This window comes from Monodelphis domestica, chromosome 3, assembly GCF_027887165.1.
Source record: "Monodelphis domestica isolate mMonDom1 chromosome 3, mMonDom1.pri, whole genome shotgun sequence".
Classification (NCBI taxonomy): domain Eukaryota; kingdom Metazoa; phylum Chordata; class Mammalia; order Didelphimorphia; family Didelphidae; genus Monodelphis; species Monodelphis domestica.
Genome location: NC_077229.1, coordinates 138,422,108 through 138,450,085, shown reverse-complemented (window position 1 = coordinate 138,450,085; position 27,978 = coordinate 138,422,108). Strand labels below are relative to the sequence as shown.

The 27,978-nt window shown below is 41.6% G+C and overlaps 2 protein-coding genes across 2 annotated transcripts in view; both read right to left on the bottom strand.

The window, feature by feature from the left end:
* Window positions 1-224: 224 nt before the first annotated feature.
* Window positions 225-27,260, bottom strand: C3H8orf76 (chromosome 3 C8orf76 homolog). The gene is made up of 6 exons (XM_001381187.5): window positions 26,429-27,260; window positions 16,732-16,827; window positions 14,591-14,734; window positions 10,733-11,217; window positions 9,456-9,588; window positions 225-1,947 (listed from the first exon to the last, which is right to left on the bottom strand). Exons 1-6 carry the CDS (start codon window positions 26,552-26,554, stop codon window positions 1,750-1,752), a joined length of 1,182 nt encoding a protein of 393 aa, XP_001381224.2. The 5' UTR covers window positions 26,555-27,260; the 3' UTR covers window positions 225-1,749.
* Window positions 16,732-27,978, bottom strand: part of ZHX1 (zinc fingers and homeoboxes 1) — a 58,744-nt gene continuing 47,497 nt past the window's right edge. Inside the window, exon 5 of the mRNA XM_056823129.1 lies at window positions 16,732-16,827. The gene's annotated coding sequence lies outside the window, so the exon portion shown is untranslated. The remainder of the gene's footprint in view (window positions 16,828-27,978) is intronic.

The following is a 27,978-nucleotide window of genomic DNA, read 5'->3' as shown; positions in this document are numbered from 1 at the left end:
AGAATTCTTTCCCTGCCTCCATCCTCTGCATCTGCCCCTGAAGGGCACTTGCCCTTTATCCTAGCCCTATTCACCCCTCTAGTAACAAAATGATGATCCTTAGTCACTCTAAAATAGGAATTCCTGAACCATTTTTTATGTCATTAACCCTTTTGATAAGTCTGGTGAAGCCTATTGACCCCTTCTGAGAAAAGTTTCTAAATGCATAAAATAAAATATGGTGATTGTAAAGGAAATACATTTTATTGAAATAGTTATCAAAATGTTAAAAGTTTAAAATTATTATATCCCAGGTTAGGAATTTCTGCCCTAAAAATACTAAATCAGGTTTGTTTTCAGGACCAGCTTTAAGGAAAGGCCTAAAGGGATTGTAGAAAACTTTCCCTTACCCTACAAATATCTTTTTTAAAACCTGACTTTCTGTCTTAGTATCACCTCTAAGACAGAAGAGTGGCAAGGGCTAGGGCAATTAGGATTAAATGACTTGTCCAGGGTCACACAGCTAGGAGGTATCTGAGGCCAAATTTGAACCTGGGTACTTCCAACTCCAGGTCTGGTGCTGTATCCACTGTGCTACCCAGCTGCCCTACAAATCTCTGTTAAGTAGTCTGAAATTTAATACAGATAAATTAATTCTTAGGAAATAAGGCTTAAAACGTGAAAAAAAAAACACCTCATTCACAATTAATGAACAAGAATAAATTCCCTGCTTTGATAGGGGAATAGGGCAGTAGGTGCCTGAAATAAAGTAGAAATGTCCAAACCAGAAGGAAAAGGGATGAGAACAAACTTGGATTTCCCTCAGATCTGCCCTGTTTATCTCCAACTGCTTAGAAATAGAAGCAATGAAAACAGGCATTTTGTCTGCTTCTCATGATATTTATAAGGCTTTTCTAACACAATTCTGCCATAAAAAGTGCTCTAGTTCCATTTTGGCAGATAATAATCTCCTTACAAAGGTTTTCAATATCATGTTTCACATTTCCCCCACTTGATTTTTCCTGGTTTGCTGAATTGTAGGACCTTAAGCAATGTGTACCACCAAACCGCTGGCTAAGGCACAGTAATGGTTTTGAAACAGCATGCTATCTAGAAGTCTTTTTTTGAGAATAGTAATGAAGATTGTACACAAAATCAACAGGTGATATGGTGGATAGAGTGCGAACCTGGAATTGACAGGTTCAAATCTAGCCTCAGATATTTCCTAGCTGTGTGACCTAAGGCAAGTCACTTAACACTGTTTGCCCTTGTGTTATAGAGTTGCTACTAAGATAGGAAGGGAAGGAGGGTGGGAGAGAGGAAGACAAAAAGGAGGAAAGGGAGGAAGGAAGAAAAAAAGAGAAAAAAAAGGAACATAAAGTAATGCTTTGTCATGAATCTTCCAGACTTGGGTAATAATCATTACTATTAACTCGCTGGTGCTGAATGACATGAATTTTCTCACAGTTTTCAAGAAAGGGCTTAAAATTCAATATGCAGTAGAAATATGTTGAAAGTTCTAAAACGAAAAAGATATGAAATAAAGTGGAAATAATCTTAGAGGGTGGGAAGCAGGGTGAGTTACTTTCCAAAAACATTTTTAAAAAACGGAACTTGGTATTTTTCATTTTGTGGTATATCTCTTGATGAAACAAACATAAAAAGATAATCCAGAATGAGGTTGGGGTGTGTGTGTGTGTGTATGTGGTGTGTGTGTGTGTGTGTGTGTGTGTGTGTGTGGTGTGTGTGTGTTTTGTTTTAATGGAGCTGCTAAGGCGAGATGCATATCTCTGTGTGAAACAGATTTTCAAAGGGATATAAATGGTCTTTGATCTTTCTGAACCATTTGTCTTCAAATTCTTTGGAAGATGCAATTACCAGTGCAGTCAAGGCTTCAGAGCCTACACATTTCACCTCTGCATGAACTTCATCTTTTATTTTTTCTGGAATGAGATCTTCTTTCATAACCTGCAGCAGAAGAAAGGAAAAAAAATACCTCCAATAAAACAGACAACAGATACAGAAGGGAAGAGAATGCTACTATTAAAACTATTAGTTTTAAATGCATCCACTTGAGAGCAGGAACAGAGGCATTTCCAGCCTGGTTTCTCTAGTGCTGGTGAAAAAGCTCTTTTTTAGTTCCACAACGTCCTTGTTTACATACCAATCTTGCTTCCCCTGGAGAAAGTACCATTAAATGGATCTGACCAGTCATGGATTCAGTTCTCACAGAATAATGGTTTAACCTTTTTTGTATAAAGCACATTCTGCTGGTAGAAATACAACTCCTGGTTTTTCTCATACCTCATAAAACCATGAACAAGAGCTACTGGGGAAGAATCTTTTTGTTGCCTTTCAGGATTATATTTACTCTAAATGTTCTGTTAGAGGTCAAAATATGTAACCACTAGAGAGACAGAAGCCCCTCTAACTTCTGAGACCAGTACAAATGAGAAATGAAGGGCAAAGAGGGCAGATGATACACATAATTAGGGGAAGGGGAAATCGAATAAAGGTTATAATGAACATAAGGACACTCTACTGCTCCCTAGTGGAGAGAATTAAGTCCATGCAATAATTCTGGGATGTTATTTTGGACCAACTTCAATGTGGGGTCTTTGCAAAACAGTGGGGGGGGAGGGGGAGGAAATATATATATATATAAAGTGGTTATCAATCATAGCTGTTGACCAATATGTGTAGTTAAACTTGTTAAAATGTACAAGAAGAAATCTGGAACCATTTCTTATCCTATGAAATCAACCAAGCCAAATGGCATTAAGTAAAACTAAAAAAATTACCATAATATATTCCATTTCAGTTGTTTTTTTGTCAATTTCAGTCATCTCTGACTCATGACCCCATTTGGGGTTTTCTTGGTAAAGATAGTGGTGTGGTTTGGCATTTCTTTCCCCATCTCATTTTATAGATGAGACAGACAGTTTGGTAAAGTGATTTGCCCAGGGTCACACAGCTAGTAAGTATCTGAAGCCAGATTTGAACTCGGGAAGACGAGTTTTCCTGACTCCAGACCCAGCACTCTATCCACTATGCAACCTAGCTGCCTATCATATATTTAGTAAGTGGTTGTAAAATGAATGACAATTCTAAAATAACAGTTGCATAAGCAGCTCATTAAAAGAAAGGCTTGAAATGGACTTAAACCAGTGATGGTGAATCTTTTAGAGATGAATGCCCAAGCTGTGGCATGTGAGCCACCTCCTCTCTCCCACTCCACCCAGGGGAGGGAGGAAGTATTTCCATTGGGTTGCTGGGCAGATGGGCAGGGCATGGGAAAAATATCTCATGGAGAGGGGGAGAAGAGCATTCCCCTCCAGTACACATGCCCTAAGTTTGCCAACATGGCCTTAAATTATTGCTCAAAGCAAAAGCAGGTGAAACCCATATGGACTAAGAAACCCCAATGACTTTCTATTTTAGCGAGTGTCTAAATCCAGTATTAAATAATAACTCTGTCCTCTAAAGAACGGAGAGGAAGCATCCCTTTGAAGGGATCTTTTTAAGAAGTACAAGATAGAGACAGCCAGGTGGTACAGTAGACAGAGAGCCAGGCCTGGAGATAGGAAGATCTGGGTTCAGGATCTGACCTTAGTCACCTCCTAACTGTGTGACCCTGGGCAGATCACCTCCCTCCAATTCGGCCTAACCCTCATTGCTCTTGTTTCTGCCTTAAAACAGATACTTAGTATTGATCCTCAGACGGAAGGCAAGAGTTTGGAGCAATAACTACAAGATGTTTTCTGCCTTCAAGACTCAGAATCTAGTTTGGGAAACAGGCCTTCTCTTGTACACAGACTCTGAAGCCTTCAAGCTCATCCCTTACATACACTCCCCCATCAACCCTTTCTATCCCTTGCCACTGCCCCAACTCCCTAAACAGTCACCTGCTCTGGGCCTGAGGGCCAAGGGAGGAGATTTTCCCAGGGTGTGAGGAACTGGACAGGTCCAGTCTTGAGATCCTTGCCAGAGCATGATGCCCAGGGAGTAGGGGAACAGCTGGTGCTGGAGGGCACACAGGTGGCTTCGGGCACCAAAAAGGCGCTAAGCTACCCTGGAAGGCCCTTGCATCAGCAGGATATGGGCAACCTGTATAAAGTAGTGGGGAACCAGGGAGAGGTCACATGCATTGAACCCTGCTGGACTCCTGCTGAGGAGACAGGGCTTCTCCTGGGGGGGGATACAAAATTTTCAGGAGGAAAGTCACTTGGCTAAAGTGATACTTCAAAAAGACTCATTGAGGGGGCAGCTAGGGGATGGAGACCTGGCCTGGAGTCTGGAGGACCTGGGTTCATATTTGGCTTCAGACCCTGGGCAAGTTACTAACCCCAACTGCTTAGTCCTTATCACTCTTCTGCCTTAGAAATGAGACTAATGAGCAATGAGGTGGCTCAGTGGATAGAGAACCAGGCCTGAAAAGGGCAGATTCTGGGTTCAAATCTGCCCTTAGACACTTTCTAACTGTGTGACCCTGGGCACTAAGTCCCTTAACCCCAACTGCCTAACTCTTACCACCCTTCTGCCTTAGTATTAATTCTAAGACAGAAGGTAAGGGTTTAAAAAAAAAAAAGATTCATTTGGAAGTTTTCAGAATGGATAAAGTACACATTGTTTGGATGAAGTGAGACTGCACATTATATCATATAGATGCATAGTATAGGATGTTATATACATACATAATATCTAAGCAAGAGAGACGAGGACCCAAATTAGGGAAGGGGAGCAATGAAAATGGAAGGAAAAAGTTTGGGGAAGAAATATGGGAAAGAATTCATAGTAATCCTCATAAGAAGGCAAGCTTCCTAAAGACTGACAGGGTCCAGGGGATCCGAGGGCAGGAGAAAGGGCTTTGCTGGGGGAAAGACCCACTTGTCTTTCATTTCATACTTATTGATCAGCTACTGTGTGCAAGACACCATTGGGGATGATTAAATGATTAAAGGCACATCCTGGTGAAGTTGGGTTTTTAATTAGTACATGTAAGGTGATGGTGAGAGACCCAGAAGATAGAGCCAGAAACAGTCACTTCGGGATAGCAGCTGAAGATGCCAGAGGCCACATGGGAAAGGAAGAACCAAAGGCCAAATGCTGGGGACAGGAATCCCCTGAGACTGCAGGAAATGAAGGGAGAGGAGGCTACTTATTTCTGTGATAAAAATGCCAATATAACAATAAAGTAATTGACTTGTATAATGTGCTTTGAAGTTTGGAAGATGCTCCACATCTCTATTAGAGGTAAATACTGCAGCTATCACTCCCATTTTACAGAGGAGGAAACTGGGGCTCCAAGGGATTGAGTCATTTGCCCAAGGGAACAAAGCGGCACCACCTGAGTCCTTTTGCCTTTCTATTAACAAATGGGGGGGAGGGAAGACTTGAATTTGAACTTGGTCATGCTGACTCCAAGTCTACCATTCTATCCATTATGCCACAATCCATGTTGATGGAAACTGAAATAGCAGAAATAAAAGCTCCTGAAAGTCACTGTGATGGATTTAGGGTACAGAATATATATTTTTGCATACGGTAACTGAGGGAATTTGTTTTGCTTGACTACACATATTTGTCACAAAGGGGGCAGGGAAGCTACTTTGAGGTTATTTTACTCCTTAAAGTATATCACTAGTGTATTTTTTTTTACCCTTCTGCTTTAGAATCGATACTAAGTTGCATGGCAGAAGAACAATAAGGGCTAGGCAACTGGGGTTAAGTGACTTGCCCAGGGTCACACAGGAGTGGTCTGAGGCCATATTTGAACCCAGGACCTTCTGTCTCTAGTTCTGGCTCTCCATCCACTGAACCACCAAGCTGCTCCTGTGTCTTTACTTTAGAGGTGAATAATCATTCCATGAATAGGAAGTTCCAGGAACTCGGGTCAATGTAGTAAGAGAGAAATTTGGTTCGATCAGAACAAGCCATTCCAAATTATTTCCTTTTTCAATAGTATCAGGAAACTGGTAGATCAGGGAAATTGTGGATTATTGTCTGAATTCAAGGTACATGACAAAGTATGTCTCAAGACAACTGTGTATACAGATGAAGAAATATAAAAAAGACAATATTGTATCTTTAATTGGCTTAACTGGTAGAACAACCACATCCAAAGGTTACTGATTAATGAACTATGATCAGCTGGGAGGGAAGTGCTGCGATAAGTCAATTTTTATCAGTTCTTTGGATGAAGAACCTGATGGCATGGTATGTTAAATTTCTAGGTAACTGAGATCAGCTAACTAATAAAGTAAATTAAAGAATCAAGATCCCAAAAGATTTAAAGGAACTTGAATGATGGGCCAATTGAAAATATGATTCATTCAGAAACCTGTAAAGCCTAAAATACTTCAGCACTTAAAAAGTTTTTTTTTTAAATATCAGATAGGAAAGAGGCACTCATCTGAAAAAGGAATATTAGCTGACTGGGAGCTCAGCATAAATAAACTATCATGTGGCCACATCAAAAGCTGTGGTTGTAAGTCAAATAAAAGTATATAATGTACAGATGAAAGGAGGTAATACGGAGGAACAGTTGAAAGAATCACTTCAGGAGCTCTCCCACACCTCATCATTCTTCCTCAAGCCTCCCATGGCTCCTCACTCACACCCTCTGAGCTGAGAACTTGGCCTCACATTTCACTGAAAGGATGGAGGCCATTCACCACGTGTCATTTTCTCTACTCAACTCTCATCCATCAGATGCCTTCTGTGCTCTCTCCCCCCATTTCACACAAAGAGACCCTTTCCCATGAGAGAGATGCCCCTACATCCTTCTCCTGTATACTGATTCCCAGGCAGAGGGGCAGGGAAGGCTGGGTCCGCCTTACTTATCTTCAATCGCTCCCTGTCCACAGTTGGCTTCTCTCAAGGCTCAGATCTTCTCTGCTGTCCCCCTGCCATCCCCACCCCAATCCCCGACTTCAGCCTGGCTCCTCCTCCCTCAGCTCTAGCCTGACTTCATGGCTCAAACAGAACTGTTCTCTCCACAGTCATCAATGATCCCTGAGTTTCCAAATTCAACAGCCCTTTTTTCAGTACTCATCTTTGCTGTCCTCTCTGCAACCTTCAATGTTGCTGACCATCCTCTTCTCCTTGACCTTGTACTGCTGCTCTTCTTGATCTTCTCCTACCCATCTGACTGGCCCTCATCCACACTTGCTCTTATGGGGGACCTTTGAGGCTCTATTCTGAGTTCTCTCCTCTCAATTAATGGCTTCAATTATCTTTATGCCAATGATTTTCAAATAGAATTGCCCTCCAGAGTCACATTTCCAACTACCTGTTGGAGAATTGGAACTGGATGTCCCCATGACAACTTACGGAAATACACCCAAAATTAAATCAATATTAAACCCAGGTTTCACTCCCATTTTCGAACATTCCTGTCAAGGGCACCTTCCACTCCTCCACACAACCTACGAGTCCTCTTCATGGCCTCACTCCTTCTCAGCCCTGTCTGATCCATCCTCTTTAATTCTGTAGCCTCTTCCATGGACCCCCCATGCCAGGCCAGCCTCCACAAGGCCTCAAGTGACCCTGGGAAGCCTCGGGTCTGCTCACATCGTGCAATAAACTCCAGTAGCTCCCCTTGACCCCTTCTGTCTTTGCCTTCATCCTGTGTGCTATGCCATCCAGCAATACCAGCCTCACCAGGCCTGGAACACTCTCCCTTTGCATTGCTCCCACCTTCCACAAAGTCAGTCTCATTTTCTTATTGATCCTATTTACAAGGAATTAATTTTGTTCTGTAATTGCTTAAGTCATGGTTCTTTATTTCTGAACTTAGTTCAGAATTCAACTGGTGTATAATGGCTCCCCAGCTCATCAATGATCCATAATTGCTTCCAGGAATTTTGCTAATCTTGGGGAGTGTGTGAGGAAGAAAAGGAGTCAGGAGGTCCTGGGTCCAAATCTATCCTCAGACATGTCCTAGCTATGTGACCCTGGGCAAGACACTCCCAATTACCTAGCCCTTCCTACTCTTCTGCCTTAGAACCAATACTTGTATTGAATCTAAAATGGAAGAGAAAGGGAAAGGAAGGGGGAAGGGTAGGGAAAGGGAAAGAAGGGAAGAGGGGGAAAGGGAATGAGGGGGGAAAGGGCCTAATATCTTTATACAATCAAGCTACCATTCAAGGATGCCAGGTTTGCTGTCCAAGAGTCTGGACTGCTTGCTCTGTTGTACCCAGACTCTAATCATGAGCTCTTCTTGGTCTCATGAGAAGTGGGGGTCACTGCTAGCCCCCATTATGAAACTTCCAACCAATCATGTTGTTCCCTAAACTTTGGTTCAGCAACCAGTCAAGCTAATGCCTATGATGTTATCTGTGTTCTATATATTGCTCCAAAACCTATAAAAGGGGAACTGTCCTTTTGCTCAGGTTTTTGGCGGAACTGGAGGTAAGCCACTAATCCATTTAATGAATGGTAGTATGCCCATGGTAATGTTATCTTCCTTGGGAATCTGTCTAAGTTTTCCCTTTTATTCAAATTCAATTGAAATACCTTTAAGCCACAGAGACTGAGACACTGTGGTACAATTGAACGTAATGGACTTCTCCATTAGTGTCAATGCAATGTCCCTGAACAATCTGCAGGGATCTAAAAAACACTATCCACAAGCAGAGGACAAACTGTGGGAGTAAAAACACCGAGGAAAAGCAACTGCTTGACTGCAGGGGTTGAGGGGATATGGTTGGGGATACAGACTCTAAATGAACACCTTAATGAAAATACCAACCACATGGAAATGGGTTCGAATCAAGAACACATGTGATACCCAGTGGAATCAAGCGTCGGCTATGGGAGAGGTGGGAGGGCGGGGGGGGGGGGGGGGAGAGAAAATGATCTTTGTCTCCAATGAATGTTTGGAAATGACCAAATAAAATAATGTTTAAAAAAATAAAAAAAATACCTTTAAGCAACTTCTCATTCCAGTTCCAGTAAGAAGAGTGGACCGGTTATTATCATTAGGAAAAAAGAGAAGCCAGGTATTAGAGAGGAGGAATGTAGTGAAGACTCTCATTCTAAGCTGTCAGTGGAGAGAAAGGACCATCCTGAAGGCACTGTTGGAGAAGAGGGCAGTGGGGCAGGAAGATGACATGTTTAACAAGAACTGGGTAAAAGGCCACATGGCAAAGGCTTGTCGATATCTGCCTGTCCTAAGGGGAAGCACAATCCTGAACAGGGGCATGATCCCACCGGGATGACCCCTAAGGCTCTTGCAGTTTGGACAGTCAATGCCATTTACAGAGTCCCCAGACTGTACTTCAAGCAACGGTCTCTGACACCACTTTCCTAGACTTTTTCTGAAGCTACTAGAATGGCAAGCCTTCCAGGCTATTTGGATCAGGGCAGTAGAGGAAAACTAAGAAGAGAAGGTTGCTCTCTGGAGCTGAAATGATTGGGAGACCCTAAACAACAGCTGTGTTGAGGCTGCCCGAAGCCCTAAGGTGGACACTCACCTCGGAAATCAGCTGTAAAGTTCCTTCTTCAAAGCCAAATCCTTTTATTCTAGCTTCAATTTCCTCCTGAGCCTTGAAGTTCTTCTCCAGAGCAAAAGATGTCTGCTGAGACTGAGTGAGCTGAAGCAGAAGCCTGAAAACCATGATGGGCCAAAAGAGAGGTTACAGGTTATTTATGTGGAATGTCAGGAAAAGCTCATTTCTATTCATTTAATAAGTGATCCTGTGCTACTTCAGGAAGCATCATCACAAGATCTGATAGGTTAGCTCCAAATGATTTCCTAGAGCTGCTTATTCTGTTTGTTGGCTGGCCCTTTAGACATACGACGTTTATATCAAATACACTACTGTTTATCAGTGATACTATTTAAGGGAGCAAATACTCTCACAATAGCTCACTGCTATTTGAAAATATCATGAATTAATAACATCTATGAATGTTATTGTAAGTAGGCTCTTTATTTTCTAATATAGAAACCAGGATTGGAGAGAGAGCCCAACCCTATCAACTAAGAAATTCTGAATGTTTTAGGCTTGGTCCCATGGAGGTAATGTAGAATTTGCTAAGATATATATATGTATATATATATAACATATTCCCTATAAAGTTCTAAAGATTGCTTTTTTTTTAAATTTCTGAATTCTTTTAGGTTTGAAAAAAAAGTACATTCTTGGATAACTTACACCTAGGCACTTCTGTTTCTTTGCTCACAAAATGCTCAAGAACCTAATTTTTTTTTTCTAGCATTTTGTCTTAAGGAGACCCAGGAGTCATATTCTCAAGCCTCTGGCCCCTCTGTAGGATGAAATAAAGGTGATCTATTTCTTCACTGTGGATATAAACAATGAGAATGGAACATTTAATTTCTTAAGAGAAGCGCATAACTAAAAAGAATCATAAAAACAATCATGTGATTTTTTTCAAAGGCACTCTCAGTTGTATAGCAGGACAAATTTGACATTCAATTTTCTCTTCTCAATTTTCACAGGTTTATCTTGGGAGTAAGACAAGCTGTATTCCCTAGGCAGCACTGCCTTTCATTCTTATGGATCAAAACAATACTGATGGTGTGAGCTATATAACAGAGGGACATTTTACTGTCTCCCTTTCTCCCAACACCAAAGTCCTTTTGAAGCCTCATACTCTTTAGAGTAAGCTAAAGCTAAAGCTTGAAAATCACAATTGTGTCAATCGACAGGTCCCATACACAGCACAGAATGGAAAATCCCTTCTCCAGCAGCATGGTCCTGCATTTTTTTATTTGTCCTTAGCTTACCTGGCTCTGACAAAAGAAGCACAAGCTTTCATTTGAGTCCCTGCCCATACTGTGGGTGCCCAGGAATGAAATGCTGGATGGAAGGGGGTCTCTAGGGCTGCAGGCCCTACATCACTCAGACAATTTCCACTTTGCTGGATGCAGCTACTACTTGTTCCCATATAAAATCTGGAGTTTCCATTCAAGGGTTTTGAAAAATGTAGAGAAGGATCTCTTTTTGGTGGTGGGAAAGGGGCTTGGAATTGTTGGTCACTTGAGGTAAAACTGTTCTCTTTCTGAGATGAAGCCAATGAGGCTGAGAGAGCTAGTCCAAGACTCAGGTAAGCCTCTGCAAGCTTGGCCCAATTCCAAGGATTAAAATGATGCAAAGAAATCAGTTTTTGCAGACACAGTATTATTTTCTCTATATTCTTCAATCCTGAATAAATAGTGAGCTGTAGGTAGAGTACTGTAGTTAAATGGTCGCTGTTTGTGGCTCCATTTTCCTGAAAGCCAAGAATAAAAACATTAAACTGCAGAATAAGCTTGAAACTTTGATAAAGTGAGGCATATTTTTCCATATAATAACCTCAATGCATAAGTCTCTCCCTCCAGTAATAAGCAGGATCTGTCAAAATTTCAACAATTAATAGTCCAACATTTTTTAGACCTATAAGTTGAGGCAAACATATGCTATTCAGGATGTTTGCCCACTTCGCCACATATCCTAATATCAGGAAGAGCCATGCAATATCCAGTCTGAAGAAATTTAGTATTAGAAGTTTATTTAAATTATGGCTTATTAGTTTTAATTATTATTGTTATGGCCCAAAACCTGATTTCTTACAGGTCTAATTTCTGGCCCTGGGCCAGTAGTTATTTGCTTGGCTATATTAAAACAGAAATGGTTAATTCCTTGAGGATCTGTGCATATTCTAGTTCAAATTCTACTTGGCTTACACTTCTTAAGCAGGATGGCCCTGAAGTTCTCAGTGCTTATTGCACAATAATTGAATCCAAATGCCTTCCTCAGTAACTGTTATTGAGGTCAATTATTTTTGGCCAGAGATAGGGCTGCTTGCATACTCAAGAACACAAACTTCATCCTATGTTAAAAGACAAAGTCTTAAGTTGCAGTCACCCTTTCATATCATAGTTAGTCCTATCTCAAAATATAAACCCTCTTCCTCTATCACAGATAAAGAGAAATAAAGCACAAAGGCATAGCTATGGGACTACAGTTACCTTTACCTTGATCTTAGTTCTAAGAAATGGAGCTGGCCTTTCTGGGGCCAGCAGAAGACAGAAGAGAAGTACATCTTATCTGTAGTGAGATCTCATTTTAAACTAGAGTCCTAAAGTGAGGGGGAGAAGAGGCCCAGGCCCTGCTCAGGACGCTGTGGGGGTGTGGAGCACCAATATTCTGGCATTTCTCAGTGACCCAAAGAAGCTCTTCTGGGTCTGCTGACAAACTAAAAACCAATTCACAGACAGGAAACAAGCAGGAAGGAGGGAGAGGCTCGGGGATGAAGGCCAGCTGGGAGGAAGAACATAAAATGGTTACGGGGGTGGAATCGCATCACAAAGTGCAGGAAGGGGAGCAGTTGGATTGAGAGCTAGGCCTAGAGATGGGAGGGCCTGGATTCAAATCTGACCTCAGACGCTTCCTAGCTATATGATCCTGGGCAATTCACTTAATCCTCCATTCCCTAGCCGTTACCACTTTAATGTCTTGGAACCAATACATGGTATTGAGTCTAAGGCAGAAGGTAAGGGTTTAAAAAAAGTACAGGAGGGATACAAGCAAAAAGGGGGAGCACCAGGAAAGCTGGCAAGAATGGGGTGGCAGGGGGCAGCTGGGTAGCTCAATGGATTAAGAGCCAGGCCTAAAGATGGGAGATCCTAGGTTCAAATCTGGTCTCAGACTCTTCCCAGCTGTGTGACTCTGGGCAAGTCACTTGACCCCCATTGCCTAGCCCTTACCACTATTCTGCCTTGGAGCCAATACACAGTATTGACTCCAGGACAGAAGGTGAGGGTTTAAAAAAAAAATAGGATGGCATCTTTCAATCCACCTGTCACCCAGCAAAGCCTGGGGAAAAGCAACTCAAGGTGGGGCACAGTGGAGAGACAGCTAGGTCCAGAGATGAAGTCCTAGGTTCAAATCTGGCCTCAGATATTTCCTAGTTGTGTGACCCTGGGCAAGTCACTCCATTCCCCATTGCCTAGCCTTTCTTGCTCTTCTGACTTGGAACCGATACACAGGATTGATTCTAAAATGGAAGGTAAGGAGTTTAAAAAAAAAAGTTTTGCTGACAAGATAGTCTAGTCCATCCAGTTGAGGAGAGAAAAGAATGACATTGTTTAGACACACTACTGTTCTTGTATAGTCCTCGCCTGTCTCTAAGGCTCATACCAGACAGGAGAGGTCCTAGTTCAAATGTGGCCTCAGATACTTCCTAGCTGTGTGACCCTGGGCAAGTCACTTCACCCCCATTGCCTAGCCCTTACCACTCTTCTTGGAAAGGAAGGAGGGATAGCGAAGGGAAAGGGAAGGAGAAAAGAGACCCTGAAGACTCTGACACTTCTGACGCTGGGTCATCAGATACATAAGATGGCAGTCAGTCCCCTTACTACATTAATGCCACATTACAAAGGAGTAAGAGCCTCAGATTTGGAATCTGACCCCCTCAATTTGAATTCTCATCTGCAAAATGATAGGTTAAACTTGCCAGTCCCTAAGATGCTTTCCTCCTTAAAACCCCTGACAGTCCCTTGATCTCATTTTCTCAAATTCCAGAACTGCTGCAACTGCTAGCCATGGGCAGCATAAGCAGAAGAAAAACTGGCATGGGCCAGTGAGGGGATAATATGAGAAATGTGCAAAGGGCCTTGAAGAATAAGGAGGCTGATGGTAGCTAGGAAGAAGGAAAAGACAACAGAGTTGGCTTATCTGTTGGCTGATGAAGCTTAAAAGTATTACTGTCACTCAGCTGACAGAGTAGACTATGTTCCAACTTGGGAATTAGCCCATAATTAACGGAGTTAAGTTCAAGGTACAGATATTTTCCATATTTTGAAGGAAATCACTTAAACTGAGGTTAAGGACCTACGCAATAAAGAAAACCACTGCCAGAGAGGGTTAAAAATGAAAATGTCTTAATGAAAGAGGGTGGTTAAATCTGTAAGCAAACATCAGGCTAACCTCGGGTGGGTTAAAGTTGTCATAACTGTGATACCCCAAAAATCACTGCTGCTGGAGAAAAAAGCCATTGATAAAATATTAACTATTTAATCTCTAGATTCTCAATCATGCATCAGCATATAATTAACGTCTTAAACCTAAAACAAAACCAAAAGTGTATACCGAATTGTAAATTCAACAAGCATTCATTAAACAATACAAGGCATAAGTTGAGTTGCTTTTCTTGGCCCAGTCATGATTTCCTTAAGAATATAAGGAAAGGGGCTGGTAAACTGTGCTTAACGGGAGTGTTTACCTCTAACAAGAGAAATAGTTTGGCCAAAGTAAGATTTTCAGAAAATTGAGGATTTTCAACATCATTCTAGGAAAAAAAAAGCTACATGGTGATGATGGTACTTTGGGTTCAAGCGTCAACATGGATTTGGAAAGTCCCAGTCCCACACATTTCACAAGAGGTATTTTCTGGTAGCTCAGGGCCTCAGACACTTCCAAACTGGGTGATCCTGGGCATTTAACCCCAACTACCCAGTCTTTGGCGCTCTTCTGCCTTAGAACAGATACTTATGGAAATTCTAAAAGAGAAGGTATGGGTTTAAAAGAGGCATTGTCTGAAAACAAGCTCATCAAACACGAGAGAGGCCCTTGGAAAAACACAAAAAGGATACAACACTCACCAGTTTTTCAGCGATCTCCAGTGCCTCCGTATGCCTGCCCAAGCGAGTTAAACATCGAGCCTGCCCCTCTTGGACGTCTCTTCTCATGGCAAAGTTGGTAGGCGACAAGAGTTCAAAGCAACTGGAGTATTCCTGAAGTGCTTTCTGTTGGTGCAGGGATTTATTTTAGAAAGTTTTTAAAAAAGGCATTACAGAAAAGAGCCTAATAAAGAGTTGGTTGGTTTATATGTTGTTGGGGGTTTGGGGCACAGAGAACAAGGAAAGTATAATTTTCTTGTGATATCCCTCCCCCAACTCTTCTCTCCTGTTTCAATTTGAAAGATACTAGCTGGATGGCTCAATGTCAAGACTAGAGATGGGAGGTCCTGGGTTCAAATCTGGCCTCGGATACTTCATAGCTGGGTGACCCTGGGCAAGTCACTTAACCCCCATTGCTTAGCCCTTACCTCTCTTCTGTCTTAGAACCAATACACAGTATTAATTCTAAAATGGAAGGTAAGGGTTTAAAATATATATATAAGAAAGATATTAGAATCCAAGGTTTAAAACATACCAGCTTCAGGACCATTATGAAAAAATGCACTTTGTTGGCATAGAGAAAAGGTAGCTCCTATGTGTACCAGTTGTGCTGGAGGACTTTGTGCACTTGGGAGATACTACCAGGAGACAGTCATGCAGCAATGAAAGGCACCTATTATAGGTGGAGTTGGCTATAAGAGACCAACACCAACTACCCACACACAGTTAAGGACAGAATTTCAGGATTCCATGAACAGACCCAGAGAGGCAAATATATTTTATAAAAGGTAAAAATATAATACAAATAAATATAAAAGATAATATAAAATAATAAATAAAAATATAAAATACACCCACACTAATCTCACACATTTTATTTTATTCCATTTAAAAAAACAAAACTCTTACCTTCTGCCCTAGTAACAACTCTAAGAAGGGAAAGGGCTAGGCAAATGGAGTTAAGTGACTTGGCCAAGTGTAAACCTCAAAATTTCTTAGACTTATAAATGTTGGAAATTTCACCATTGGGAAATTTCCTATTGATAGTGGGTCTTGACTATTGGAATGTGAACCCCATTGGCATGGGAGGTTCCTTCTCCTTCCCTTCTTAAGATTACTTTAGGACAGAAACCTTTTGCTGAACAATGGAAAGGACTTTGACCTATGCTTAAGCATAGAACAGGAATTTCTTTGAGTTATGATTGATTTTAGAATTGATACAATGGAGATACTTGGAATCAATCTCCACCCTATTCAGTCCTAACAGGATTGAGTAAGGGCTGCAGCCTAGATCAAAATTTAATTATTCCAATCTCTACCCTACTCAGGTTAACAGGATTTAGAAAGGGCTGTAGCAAAGGAGCAAAGATTTAATTATTTGAAAATATGACCTTCAACAGACATGTGCAAAGCCTCTGGGCGGTCCTGGGTTAAGCTAGAACCTCCATTGGCACAGGGAAATTGATGGACAGTGATTGGTAGATGTGAGAACTGAGGGGAGGAACTTGGATGGTTTCCTTAAGGATAGGGGGGTCTGAAGACTCGGGGGTGGTTGAGAAGTTGGTTGGGGTGGTTGCGGTGTGCTCTGAGAAGCTTGTGCTGAAGGAAGCTGAAGGTGGGGGCCCCGGACACTGTTTCTCCATTTTTGGTCACGTGAGTAATAGGGACTGATCTCCTTTCATTGCCCCAGCTATCTAAGGGCTTGGGCCTTTTGGCCCAGCCTAAACAGAAGGGGTATTTAAGCCCTATTCCCTTCTCTCCCTTTTCTCTCTCTCTCTCTCTCTAATTCCTTTCTTCCTCCTATTGTAATTAAACTCCATAAAAGATTAACTGCTGACTTGAGTTTTCATTTAGGAATTACATAGCTGAATTCCTTGGCGACCTTAAATTAATATATATCAGTCTTTTAAAGTGATTTCCTTGTCACACAAGGTCACTTAGCTAGGAAGTGTCTGAGATCACATTTGAACCTGGGACACCCAACTCTAAATCTGGCCCTTTATCCACCTTTCGCCTTAGCTACCCCCAATCTCATATAATTTAAACATATAAATAAGCCCTATTTAATTTCCTAAAAGTGCTATTCACAGTAAAGTATTGTCATTCTCACAAAAGATAAATACCTGAAATTCTTGTTGCCGGTATGCCAAGTCCCCTCTAAATTTCTTGATGGTAAGTATTTCAACAATATCCTTGCCTTCTGTTTCCTCATAAAACCACTAGAAAACAAAAATTTCATATTACAGAGCAGTGGTAGCAACAATTTAAAGGAAAATATCCATAATATAACATAAAACTAAAAAAATACGGTTTTTCAGAAGGAGACAAGAAAACATTGGATAGGGTAATGACTTTACTGAAATGTTTTTATTTGGAGTCAAAGCCTACCAAGCACATAAATAAGGGTTGTCACTAAGCCTGGTACAAAGCCATATGCTCACCAGGTACCGAATCTCCAGGCCTGTGGCTTTCCGAAGTAGTGGGGCTGGCAGAATTAGAGGGCAGGAGGCAGAAGAGAACAATCCAAGGAGGAAGTCAGTGTTTGGTTTTGAATTGGATCTGAGACTGGCAAAGGGAACTTCCAGTGAGGGAACTTTCTCCTAGCCATTGCCCCAGGCATTGGGGCGAAATCTTGGAGAACTGCCTGGGGGACTAAGAAATCAAGCAACTTGGTCAAGGTCATATACCAAAGTGTGTCAGAGCTAATCCTCCAGGCTCCAAGACTAGCTTTCTATCCACTACTACCTGGCAAACTCTGATATAGAATCAAAAAATAGTTGTGCACAGAGGCCTGAGAAAGAAGATTTAAAATGGAAAGATCATATACCAAAAGATCACTAGCTGGAAAAATCTAATGAAATGCAGGTTTGAAACATTTGCTTCTGCAATTTGGAACTATGTCCAAAGGGCACTAAAAGACTGTCTGCCCTTTGATCCAGCCTTAGCACTGCTGGGCTTGTACCCCAAAGAGATAATAAGGAAAAAAACTTGTATAAGGATATTCATAGCTGCACAGTTTGTGATGGCAAAAAATTGGAAAACGAGGGGATGTCCTTCAATTGATGAATGGCTGAATAAATTGTGGTATCTGTTGGTGATGGAATACTATTGTGCTAAAAGGAATAATGAACTGGAGGAATTCCATGTGAACTGGAAAACCTCCAGGAATTGATGCAGAGTGAGAGGAGCAGAACCAAAACAACATTATACACAGAGACTGATACAGTATGGCACAATCGAATGTAACGGACTTCTCTAGTAGCAGCAATGCAATGACCCAGAACTATTCGGAGGGACATATGAGAAAGAACACTATCCACATCCAGAGGAAGAACTGTGGAAAAAGAAACACAGAAGAAAAACATATGATTGATCACATGGTTCGATGGGGCTATGGCTGGGAAAGTGGACTCTAAAAGATCACCCTAGTGCAAATATTAATAATGAAATGGGTCTTGATCGACGGCACATGTGAAACCCAGTGGAATTGTGCGTCAGATATGGGAGGGGGGTAGGAGGAGGGGAAGGAAGGAACATGAGTCTTGTAACCATGGAAAATTATTCTAAATCATCTAATTAAATAAAATTTTAAAAAAAGAAAAGAAACATTTGCTTCTACTGAGGCAAAATTCATTTAAACCCTTTAACTGAAAGACAATCTTGCTTTACTTTTGTCTCTCCTGGGTCCCATTAGCTATGTTGAGGTTCTTCTAACTGAAGGGGTAAAGAAAGGACTATTTCCTAATTGATATCCACAGACAGAAATGTTCAATTCAGCTGAGTCAAAACTGGAAATGAAGGGGGTATCCACCTACAGAAGAGGTTAACAAGTTATACTATATGAATGTAATGGAAAGAATTCCACTATACTCATATGTAATCAATTTTATATGTAACATAATGGAATTATGACAACAATGTTTTAAAGAAAAACAACTCTGAAAGACTTTGGAACTATAGTTTGTCATGCATCAATCAAGAGGACCAAAGATGAAGTCCCCTACCTACCTCCTGCGAAAGACTTACAATGCACCATAAGACACAAATTTTTGGACATGGCCAATGTGGGAATTCTGTCATGCTGGACTATTTGTCATAAAGGTTTTTTTTAAATCAATGTGGAGGAAAGAAAGAAAATTAATGTAAAAAACATAAAGTGTAAAATGAAAAGGAGTCAAAAGTAAAAGCAGAAAAGTATCATTACAAGAATTTCTGTTTAAATATATTTCTGCTTTTCCTAAATTGCCCATGGGAAAATAAAATCTGGTTTTGTTAACTGGATACTCATTGAATCCTACGGAACAATCTGAACAAATAATCTTTTGGAACAAGGGCTTTCTCTCCTGTTACTTTCATACTCTAGGGGAAAAAGAACTTGATTGTGCAGTTAGTTGCCTTACAGTCAAGAAAAAGTAGGGGGCAGCTGGGTAGCTCAGTGGATTGAGAACCAGCCCTAGAGATGGGAGGTCCTAGGTTCAAATCCAGCCTCAGCCACTTCCTATTTGTATGACCCTGGGCAAGTCACTTCACCCCCTTTGCCTAGCGCTTACCACTCTTCTGCCTTGGAGCCAATACACAGTATTGACTCCAAGATGGAAGGTAAGGGTTTAAAAAGAAAAAGAAAAAGTAAAATTAGCTTCATATGATCTCTTTACAGGTTTTGTATTTTTCCTCAAATAGTAATTACCCTTCAAGATTGAGTCCAATTTCTAATTTTGGAAAAAAAATCCAAACTTCTAAAACTGCTTGTCACACACACACACACACACACACACACACACACACACACACACACACTCACATTCACATACCACCACCACTATGGTTAGGAAGAAAAAAATAACTGTGGCAAGGACATCAATGAATAGAGGAAGATGAAATGATTTTTTAAGACTAGAGAACAATGAAAAAATATGGGTCCACACTAGCACTATGGAGAAAGAACACTGGATTTTGAGCTAGAAAACTTGGGTTAGAATCCTAGCTTTGTATACCTTAAGAAAACCCCTTTACTGGGCCTCAATTTCCTCATCTGTAAAATAAAAGAGTGTGGCAGCTGACCAACTGCTGGGCCTAGATTTAGGAAGACTTCTTTCTGAGTTCAAGTCCAGTCTTGGACACTCATTAGCTAGGTGACCCTGGGCAAGCCACTTAACTGTGTTGGCCTCAGTTTCTCATCTGCAAAGTGAACTGGAGAAGGAAATGGATAATGATTCCAGTATCTTTGCCAAGAGAATCCCAAAGGGGATAATTAAGAGTTTTAAATGACTGAATGACAAAATAAAAGGGGAATTTAGATCAGTGGTAGGAACCCTCCTAAAACTTTTTGTTTACATGGTTTACAACTACCAAAATTTACTGAGGTAGAAAATAAAATAGTATCTTAGTATCATTATGAAAATAATTATGAACTTGAGGACCCGCTAAAAAGGTCTTGGGGACTTGAGAGCCCCTAGATCACATTTAGAGAACCACTGCATGATGACTTTAAGATCACTTCCCAGCTCTAAATTCTATAATCTTATGATGTTTGTGGGGTAAGTAGAGAGTTTTGCTGAGGGAAGGATTTGAGCAGAGCTCTAGGGGGGATATGCTTCTTTTAGGACTTCTTACCTGGCTAATCTCCTCAATCTTTGAAATAAAAACTTCTCACTTGAACCTTCCTTTTTCTCAAGTTATCTGGACCACTGCCCTCCCTTTTACAATTAAACTCCTAGAAAAAGCAGTCTATACTTTTACTACTGCTACTTTCTCAACACTATCACTTAGACTGACACTGTGTCTCCAAGGTTATTACTCATCTCATTACTAAATCCAAACAATCTTTCTCCTATTCTCTTTCTGAACCTCAATGCTGCCTCTGATACTGCTGACCAGCCCTGCCTCCTGGAGAGTCTCTCCTCTGAGGATTTTTGGGTGGCACTGCCCTGACCTGGTTTCCTTTATGTCTGACCTCAGTCTCTGTTAGGAGAAAATCATCCATGTCCTTTACTTTACAAATGAGGATATCCCAGGTTGTGAGTCTTCTTGATCTCTCTCCCTCCTTTATCTCTTTTGGTGAACTCATCTGCTACTACAGATTCAAGGATCATCTTTTTTGCAGATGTGAGAATTTATTTTTCATATACTGTATTAATTCCTGTATATTAGGGAGAATGACTGTATATTCTCGTACCAGGATTTTCTATCTAGTTTGTTGCTTTTGGCATTTTCTTTTGTCCTTGGAAATCCAAAGAATATCTTTCTTTTTTAAGAGAATTTGGTTAACAAATGAAGAGAAGAGTTTTTCTGGCTTACATAATCTACCCATTTGTGGGGATGGGGCAGAGTGGATAGACTGATGGACAATCCCTTAATTAGCTATCAACAACTAAAGATGTCTTGGGACTTTCAAGGGAGGAGCTGAATAATGAGCTCCTAAAAATCTATTAAGCTACCTGACCTAGCTCGGGTCATCTCTGGTCCTGAAAAGGTCATGGAGACCTATATCACTTTATAAGTCATGATGCTGGCCTAATCAATAAACCTGATGTAATCAATAAAACTTATACTCTTATTCCAAAATCAATCTCTCAAGATAATTTTAACCATAATTATACAGATTAATCCCAAATCTACATATCCAGCCCCCATCTCTGGCCTGCTTTTCAGTTCATCATCCCCAAAAGCCTCTGTTGGACATCATAAGTCTCTGACACTCATTATAACATCCAAAATAAGACCACCATCTTCTTCTGTAAAACAGTCCTTTCCCTGATCCTTCCTCTTTCCCCATCATTCCACACTCAAGGCTCACCACCTCAGTGTCATCCTGGACTCTTCACCAGCCCCCCAATCGCAGAGCTGCCTTCCTTGTGACACCTCTCGACTGTGCCCCTTCTTTCTGCTGGCCTTGTCACCATTCTGTGCCTCATTTGTCCTTCCTGTTCAGAGGACCCATGAGACACTGGGTGGTGGCTTCACTTTTGTAGGTTTAAGCAAGGCACAGTTGCCTCACTATCTTCCACTCACAAAGGCTCAGAATGGGATGCAGTGGATACTTCAGCTTCCTCCATGTCTGAGAGAGTTCTAAGCATTCCCTTGCTCACTTCAGCTGCTTTTAAGCTGTCGGAACAATCTGTCTTCCTCTGATGCTCCAATGGGAAGTCCTTCCATATCTCTAGTCCCTGCCCCAACTCATAGCCAACATCCTCAGTGCCAGGACAGCCTTACCAGGGGGAGTTCAAGCTTCTTAGAGACAAAGTGGGGTGCTGGTCCCCCTACTGCCACCATGCCAACAGAGGCTCTCAGCACCTCATGCCTACACTATTTTAGTAAAGATATTTTATTTTAATAATTACATATAATAAAATTCCACATAAGTTTTCCAAAGTTATAGGATCCAAATTGTCTCCCTTCCTTCCTGGAGCTGGCAAGAAATTTGACCTGGGTTATACATGTATTACCATGCAAAATATATTTCCCTATTGGTCATTTTGGTAAGAGACTACTCACATAAAACAAAAAACCCAAATAAACAAGTGAAAAATCACATGCTTTGATCTGCATTCTGATACCAACAGTACTTTCTCTGGAGGTAGATAACATTCTTTGTCCTAAGTCCTTCAGAATTGTCTGGAATCACTGTATTGCTGATAATAGCGAAGTCTATTACATTTGATCGTCCCATAATGTTTCGGTTACTATGTCATAATAGTTTAAAAAAGGGTTGCCAAAGTGTAATAATTAAAAGGTCATCAAATTGTAATAATTAAAATTAAATTATGAGTCTGTTAGTAGCTTTAACAATCTAGTTTAATCAAAGTAGAAATAGTAAAGAGAGGGAAATGTAGGAAGAAGGTAAAGAGTTGTCTAAGTCCACCACCCTGAATGCCATTCCTATGAAACGAAGCTCAACCCAACAGGGTTCCAATCTCTAGCTAGAAGTCCGTGAGGGTCTCCTCAGAAAGAGTCTTCTTGCTTTTCCCTTCAGAAAGAGTCACCAGCACAGTAGTGTTTCTTCAGCTCAAGTCATCAAGACACCAACCTAGGAATGAATCCAAGTCTCCACCAGAATCTGAATGGGAATCCCGAATGTATTACTTTCTGCTGGGTCTCCCTTTATAAACAGTTTTCTCCACCCACTAGTTCTCCCACATCTCAGGAACCAATCATAGTTCCTTAATTTGGCTGGCACCACCCAGTGGGGCAGTGTGTGTGGGATCATTGTTTCCTTGGTTTCTACTTCCTTTCACTGTGGGCATGTGTATCCCTACACATCTCAGTGGTAAAGGACCTCCAGATCCCTGAGTAATTAAATTAAAACAAAGGGAGGGGAAGTCCAAGTCCCTGATGGATTAAATCAAAAAACAAAGGGAGATGAACTCCTTTCTCACAGTGTCCAATGTTCTCCTCATTCTGCTTATTTCTCTCTGCATCTTTTCACTATAGGTCTTTCCAATCTTTTCTGAAATCATCCTGTTCAACATTCCTTATAGCACATCATATATCACAACTTGTTCAGCCTTTCCCTAATGGATGGACATCGCTTTAGTTTCCAATTCTTTGCCACCACAAAAAGCACAGCTATATTTTTGTACAATTAAGTCCTTTCTCCTTTTTTTTTTTAATTTTTTTTGGGATACAGACCCAGTAGTAGTACTGCAGTTTTATAGTCCTTTGGGCACAGTTCCAAATTGCCCTCCTTCAATTCACAACTCCACCAGCAATGCATTAGTGTCCCAATTTTGCCACATCCCTTCTAAAGCTTCCTCAGAGGGGAGAGAAGCTTTAAGGTAGGAAGATAGAGACAGGATAGAAGTTTTAGAAACCACGAGGGGGATGACGGAGTCAAATTAGAGATATGAGGTGGCAGGAATGAGTCTTTATTAATTTTCCATGAGCCACAGCTAAGCTCTGATCAAAGGACCCTTCTGAAGGCTTTTACCAGTCCAGAGATCCACATTTAATACCACACAGGTCGGAGAGATGAAAGAGAGATAGAGACGGTTTAAAGATGGAGCTTGGCCAGAGGCCAAGCTCCTGCCAGGATAGCCATCAGCTAGCCTGAAAGAGAGAGAGAGAGAGGCAGAGCTTGCTGGGCTATATATAATCTTTGATATGCAAATATACACAGTACATAGGGATGATTCTCATTGGTTAATGACAAGGTATAGGTGTGGTTTCTCTTAACCAGGTGAGCACAAAGAAACCTGTGTTCCCACCTAACCTGGGGAAAGCTGGGGTCAAGGGTTAGAGGCTTTCCCAGCCACATGCAATACTGAGCATGCTCAAGACTGAGCATGCTCTCTTCTAAGGCAATCTGTACATACCAACTGTTTCCCTTGCCCATAGCTAGGGTTGGACTGCTACACCTTCCAACATTTATCACTTTCCTTTATTGTCATATTGGCTAATCTGATACGGGTGAGGTGTACCTCAGTTGTTTTAATTTTCATTTCTCTACTCCAGAGTGTTTTAGTATTTGTTTCTTTTTTAAAATTAAATTTATTTATTTTAAAGTATTTTTCCAAGGTTACATGATTCATGTTCTCTCCCTCCTCTCTTTCCTCCCCACTCCCAGAGCCAACATACAATTCCACTGGAGATACATGTATTGTCACCATATTAATCATTTTTGTAAGAGAGTAATGTTTTAAAAATTGAAACCCCACATCCACCGAAACAAGTGATAAATCATATGTTTTTCTTCTGCATTTCCACTCAACAGTTCTTTATCTCAATGTACATAGTATTTTCAGAGTGATTTAGAATATTTTAAATATTACTCATGGCTTTGATTTCTTCATCTGAAAATTGCTTGTTCACATCCCTTGACCATTTGTCAATTGGGGAATGTCATGTCTGGACTACTACAATAGTCTGCTGGTGGGTCAGCCTGCCTTAAGTCTCTCCCCATTCTACTTCATCCTCCATTCCGCCACCCAAGTGATTCCATTAATGTCTTCCCCCTCACCGCCAATAAACTCCAGTGCCTCCCTACTGTCTCCAGGGTCAAATACAAAATCTTCTGACATTCCAAGCCCTTCACAAGCCAGCCCCCTCCTATCTTTCCAGTCTTCTTATACCTTATTTCCTAACAGGTATTCTTTGATCAGTGACACTGGTCTCTCCAGGCTCTGAGAATTTTCTCTGGCTATCTTCTGTCCCTAGAAACTGCCCTTCCTCATTTCTGTCTCCTAGCTTCTCCAGTACCCTCCATGGACCAACTACAATCCTATCTTCTAAAGGAGCCTTTCTCAGGGCCTCTTAATTTTAGTGCTTTCCCTCTATTAATTATTTCCTATTTATCCTATTTTTGCATGTTTGTTTGCTTGTCTCCCTCATTAGATTGTGAGCTCCTTGAGAGCAGGAACTGTTTTGTGCCTCTTTTGGTATCCTTAATATAATGCTTGGCACTTAACAAATGCCAAACTATTCTTCTACTTGCCTAAGCTTACAACATAGGCATTACCCTTGATTTTTTTTAAGCCCTTCCCTTCTGTGTTAGAATCAATCCTGTGTATTGGTTCTAAGACAAAAGAGCAATAAGGGGGTTAAGTGACTTGCTCAGGGTCACACAGCTGAGAAGTGTCTGGGGGTCAAATTTGAACCTAGGACCTCCCATCACTAGTCCTGGCTCTCTACCAACTGAGTCACCTAACTGTCCCAAATGATTTTCTTTTTTAATCTTCACCTTCTGTCTTAGTATTGATACCAAATATCAGTCCCAAGTCAGAAGAGCAGCAAAGTCTAGGTAATGGGATTAAGTGTCACACAGCTATAAAGTTTCTGAGGCCACATTTGAATCCAGGACCCCATGGCTCTCAATCTACACTGAGCCCCCTGGCTGCCCCCAAATTGCTCATTGAAGTTTTAGTTACTCTGCCCAGGCCTCCACCCCTTTTCAGATTCCTGTTACATGTTACCCTTTCCCATTAAAAGGACAGCTTCTTCAAAGCAGTAAGTGGTCTGACCATCTGTTAGGGCACTTCTGCTCTAACACATGTTTCAAAAACACAAATCTGTGCCAACTTCATTGACATTGAGGGACCCATTTTGGACCTATGGAAGGGCTGCCAAGCTGGGCGTGTGTGGGGTGTCTTCCAGTGAGGCAGATCTGGGTAAAGGAGGGCTGGTCCAGAAGGGTGGCCTTCCTGGGGAATGGATGCACTCCCTCATCCTTTATCCTCATGAACCCAGGATTCTAGTTTTAAACATTGAGTTTTGATCTTTTCTCTTTGTCCCACTTTGTGTCCCAACCCCACTTTCCCATCAGCTCTGTACTTTTTACCGCTGGAGGTAGTGATTTGGGAATGCATAATAGATTCTGCTACAGCACAACTCTTGGAGCCGTTAGATCAGAGTCTGGTGCACAGTGAACACTGAAGTCATGTTGGGCTCCCTATTATCTTTAGGATAAAACACAAACTTCTCTGCTTATTTTAAAAGTCTTTTGTGACCAGGCTCTGGCACATCTTTCCAGGCTAATTACACTCTATTCTCTCTCACACATTTTTCCTAAGCAGTCAAACTGGCCTAGTTGCTCTTCTTTTCATGTGGCATGTCATCTCCCACCTCTGTGCCTTTGCACAGGATGTCCCTCACACACACATCTTAGGAACGTGTTCCCTTCCTACTTCCACCTTTTGGGGCCCATCAGAGTTAAAACTTGACTTTCACTGTTCACACATCCTGATCTGCATCTTCCAGAGTCCCTCCTCTCACCCTTTCACGCAGGGTATATTGTAGGAGCTCCATAATTGCTGAATGCTGGCCAGATTAGCGGCGGGGGACATCCCAGGATCCACAGCAGAGGCTAGGAGGTGCCAAGTGTCTCACCTGGGATTCGCAACGCTTCGGGCTGTAGGCTGGCGGGGGTTCGGGCTCACGCGGCCGCGCCCGCTCTTCAAACACTGAATCCTCGAACTCGCCACCAAGAACCGGAAAGAAGGAGTCAGACTCCATGGCCAGTGATCGGCTGGCTCCCGAAGGGAAGAGAAGGAAGAGAGGGCGGGGGTTGAGGGGTTGGGGGGGGGGGGGTTAGAGCTGGAGCGACGCACTTGCGCAGAGCGTCCTGAGTCCTGCCTGCTCCCTGCTTTCCCAGCAGAAGTCGCATGCTGGGCATGCTGGGAGTTGTAGTCAAATGAAGGCAAACAGCGCCCGGATCGTTTTCTTTCTGGGAATTGTAGTCGACCTAGGACTTGAAGTATAAATTGATGAAGGTTCTGGGTTCAGTGTCAAAATTCAGGTACCTCAAAGAGTTATAGATTCAGAACTGGAAGTAACATTAGAAGACATCAAGTCCAAACCTCTCCTTTCACAGATAAAGAAGCGGAAGTCACACAGCTTCCAAAAGGCTGAGGTGGATTGGTCTTTAACATCGAGCAGCAAAAAGCCCAGATCCATAGAAGCTACATCAGGAAGACCCGCGCTCAAATTCCACCTTGAACACTGCCTGGCAGAGCCATCTCCAACTTCCTTTCCTCTCGCTCTCTACTGAATTCTCCTCAATCTGGCGATCTACCTCCTGCTTTCACCAAAACGCCCTCTCCAAAGTCACGAGGGATCTTTTTATTGCCAACTCCACTGACTTCTTCATCCTTAGCCTTCTAGACCTTAGTTATTTAGCCGCCACTTAATTTGTTTATTATATATAGATATACAATTTTTTTAAATTAAGTGTGTGTGTGTGTGTGTGTGTGTGTGTGTATAATTTAAAACCCTTACCTTCTGTCTTGGAGTCAATACTGTGTAAGTATTGGTAGGCAATGGGGGTTAAGTGACTTGCCCAGGGTCACACAGCTGGGAAGTGCCTGAGGTCACATTTGAATTTAGGACCTCTTGTCTCTAGACCTGGCTCTAAATCCACTGAGCTTCCCAGCTGTCCCCTTTGTTGTATATTTTAACAATTACATGTAATAACAAAATTTCACGTAAGTTTTCTGAAGTTATATGATCCAAATTGTTTCTCCCCCTCCAATCCCACCCCTTTCCCAGGGCTTGCAAGCAATTCAATTTGGATTATGCGTGTATCATCATGCAAAACATTTTCCCATATTGGTCATTTTTGTAAGAGAATAATCCTATAAAACCAAAGCCCAAATAAACTAAATTGAAACGCTTCTTTCTCTGGAGGGGACTGCATTCTTTGTCCTAAATCCCTCAGAATTATCCTGGATCATTGTATGGGGGGGGGGAGGTAATAGCTAAGTCTTTCACAGTTGATCCTTTCCACAATATTGCAATTATTGTGTAGCATATTCTCCTGGTTCTGCTTATTTCACTCTGTATCAGTTCCCATAGGTCTCTCCAGCTTTTTCTGAAATAATCCTGTTCTTCATTCCTTACTGCACAATAGTATTCCATCAGGGTCATGTATCACAATTTGT

Coding starts and splice junctions, on each gene's coding strand:
- C3H8orf76 (XM_001381187.5), bottom strand. CDS start 26,554: ATGGAGTCTGACTCCTTCTTTCCGGTTCTTGGTGGCGAGTTCGAGGAT. Junction 14,735..16,731: donor ACCGGCAACAAGAATTTCAG/GTATTTATCTTT, acceptor CTGCACCAACAG/AAAGCACTTCAGGAATACTC. Junction 9,589..10,732: donor GCTTCTTTTGTCAGAGCCAG/GTAAGCTAAGGA, acceptor CATGGTTTTCAG/GCTTCTGCTTCAGCTCACTC.